Source organism: Pteropus medius, unplaced genomic scaffold (genome assembly GCF_902729225.1).
Source record: "Pteropus medius unplaced genomic scaffold, Ma_sr-lr_union100, whole genome shotgun sequence".
NCBI lineage: Eukaryota > Metazoa > Chordata > Mammalia > Chiroptera > Pteropodidae > Pteropus > Pteropus medius.
In genome coordinates, this window is record NW_024349564.1 from 713,131 (window position 1) to 716,469 (window position 3,339).

Sequence of the window (3,339 nt, forward strand, 5' to 3'; positions counted from 1 at the left end):
ATACATTGTCCTTAATCTTCCATTGAAAAGTGGATATAAATAAACCTCACCTATATAACTAGGGCACTCAGATCTTTGAGGAGCAACAATCAACCCAGTGACTTCACATACACACAAGAAGTAGAAGCATAGCACAAGCGGTTTAAGAGTTGAAACACATTAATATTTCCTTTCCAGAAATTTTTGAATACTGTCAATATAAAGGACACACTGTAAGTAACTACACCTTTCCAAACATCCATCTACTTGGTATTCCAAAGCAAATTAACAAGTTAGTTATCTTTTTGGACGGGTTCTTCTCTAAGTATTCTGATTTAATTTCTGAAAAGTGTTATTGACTTACTATTTTCTACTGTGAATTTTGGTATTTTAGGTTTCATTTTCGATTATATACGTTCCTACATTTTTTACATCTTTAAAGTCACTTTCACGTAAGAATTCTGTGGGGATTTCTGAAGCGTATATTTTGGACAAAGCTCTTTCACTATTTATTACGAATGGAGAATCTCTCTGGGATGCATTCTCTGATGCTGAGGCTGTAAGTCCAGCTAAATGGTCCAACACATTATTTACAGTGTTACTGTTCTAGTCAGCATGAGTTCTCACATGCCGATTAAGGAGCAAATGCTCAATAACGGCTTTGCCACATTTTACATTTGTAAGTCTTCTTTCCAGTATGAATTCTCTGATGTTTAGTGAGGCTTGAGCAACGGTTAAAGGTTGTGCCATGCTCTTCACATTTGTACTGTTTCTCTGCAGCATGAATTCTCTGATGTTGGGTAAAGTCTGAGCACTAGGTAAAGGCTTTGCCGCATTCTCTACATTCGTAAGGCCTGTCTCTTGTATGAATTCTCTCATATTTATTGAGGCTTCGACATCGGCTAAAGGTTTTGCCACATCCTTACATTTGTACTGTTTCTCTCTAGTTATGAATCGTCTAATGTCAAGTAAGACATGAACGCTGATTATAGGCTTTGCCAAATTAGTTGCATTTCAAAGGCTTCTCTCAAGTACGATTTCTGATGTTGAGTAAAAACTAAGACCTGGTAAAGGTTTTGCCACATTCTCTACAATGTGTAAGGTTTCCAGCCGCATGAGTTCCTAATGTTGAGAAAGTTTTGAGCACTGTTTAAATTTACCACATTCTCTACATTTATAAGGATTCTCTCCAGTATGAGTTTTCTGATGTTTGCTAAGGCTTGAATGCTGGTTAAAGGCTTTGCCACACTCTCTACATTTGAAAGGCTTCTCTCTAGTATGAATTATCTGATGGCGAATAAGTTTTGAGCACTGGGTAAAGGCTTTCCCACACTGCCTACATTTGTAAGGCTTCTCTCCTGTATGAATTTTCTGATGTTGAGTAAGGTTTGAGAAGTGGTTAAAAGCTTTACCACATTCCTTACATTTGTAAGGTTTCTCACCGGTATGAATTCTCTGATGCTGAGTAAGTTTTGAGCACTGGGTAAAAGCTTTGCCACATACTCTACACTTATAAGGCTTCTCTCCAGTATGAATTTTCTGATGTAGAGTAAGGCTTGAATGCTGGTTAAAAGTTTTACCACATTCCTTACATCTGTAAGGTTTCTCACCGGTATGAATTCTCTGATGCTGAGTAAGTTTTGAGCACTGGGTAAAAGCTTTGCCACATACTCTACATTTATAAGGCCTCTCTCCAGTATGAGTTTTCTGATGTTGAGTAAGGTTTGAGAAGTGGTTAAAAGCTTTACCACATTCCTTACATTTGTAAGGTTTCTCACCGGTATGAATTCTCTGATGCTGATTAAGTTTTGAACACAGGGTAAATGTTTTACCACATTCTTTACAATCATAAGGCTTCTCACCAGTATGAATTTTCTGATGTTGAGTAAGGTTTGAACGATTATTAAAGGCTTTACCACATTCTCTACATTGATAAGGCTTCTCTCCAGAGTGAATTCTCTGATGTTGAGTAAGACGTGAATGCCATTTAAAAGACATACCACATTCTTTACATTTGTAAGGTTTCTCTACAGTAGCAATATTCTGATGTTCAATAAGATTTAAAGAGTGATTCAAAGATTTGGCACATTCATTACATTTGTCTGTCTTCACTAAAGTATCAATATTCTGATGTATAATAACATTTGAGCTTTGATTGAAGACTCTCTGACATTTACAATGGTTCTCTTGACATTGAGTTCTCTGATGGTTATTAGGATATGACCCGTGGTTAAAGGTTTTCCCAGATTCACTGTACTGATAACTTCTCTCTCCATTATATGAACTCTGGTAATTGATGAAAATAGAAAAACCATTTTAGTGCAGGCTCTCATTTCATTACACATGTAAAGTTGTTCCCAATTAAATATTCTAATATCTACTGAACCATGATGATTGTATAAAGACCCTCCCAAATTTATGAAAATTATAGACTGAAAAAAGTAAGAATTATTTTGCCATGGAAGAATAATGAATCCTTGGTTAAGGGATTCTCAAACTCATCACACTTAGAATTTCTATCCTGATTTTCAAATATATTATTTTTAGAAATCTATGATTTAATGTTTCATCCAGTATGTACCCCCAGAACAGATTTGGCAGGCCTTAGAATTTCTAGCAAAGCTCATGGTTGTGTTCTCCTGTACAAAGTCCATAAAGCCTGGGAGCAGTGGCTGTTTCTTAAATATACAATACAGTAAATGGTTCAAACAATTATTTGCACGATGAACAAGGTGACTTCCCTAATTGTCAATTTTCCTTTCACAGAATATGTATCTTTAAAAAAATTGTTTTTGGTCCTTAAGTTCAGATACACATTGTTCTAGAAACATAAATGACTTAAAGTGGGAATTTTCTCAAGATGTTTTATATCCTTGATCTCTTTGGCAAAAATGATTTTGATATGGGTAATCATCCCAGTTTGGTTATATCCATTATAACACCCCTTCTGCCCTTCACACTCCCCTTCACTTTCCCAGTCTTACATTAAGTGTAAATTCTCAAGGCCACACCTCCCACATCTTACCGGCAGCATTTTGTGGAATGAATCTTCTAAGCCCAGCTGTGGCGACAAGCCCCAGGTTTTTTGAGAAGACATAGCTGAAAGATACCACACAAATTATCACACATATTACACTCAGGTAAATACACTTTAAATTCTAATGTATAAAATAAATACTGATCAGATGACTATAGCACCATGGCAGAGTAAGAAGCACCAAAAGTTCCCTCCGCCATGGAAATGAGAACTTACCAACAACTACTGACATAACTGCCTTTTCGAGTACCCCAGAAGCCACTCCCAGGAAAGCACAAAATGACGAAGAGTCACATCAAAGGAAGGAAGAGAAGTTGCTTACA

General features: G+C 36.4%; 1 protein-coding gene across 1 annotated transcript; it reads right to left on the bottom strand.

Annotated features, from left to right (window-relative positions):
• Positions 1-293: 293 nt before the first annotated feature.
• Positions 294-3,075, bottom strand: LOC120618856 (zinc finger protein 501-like). Its single transcript, XM_039882900.1, is given in 3 exon segments — positions 294-881; positions 1,127-2,265; positions 3,005-3,075. Coding segments are annotated over 3 exon segments (1,401 nt in total). The 5' UTR covers positions 3,014-3,075; the 3' UTR covers positions 294-628.
• Between the last annotated feature and the right edge of the window lie 264 nt (positions 3,076-3,339).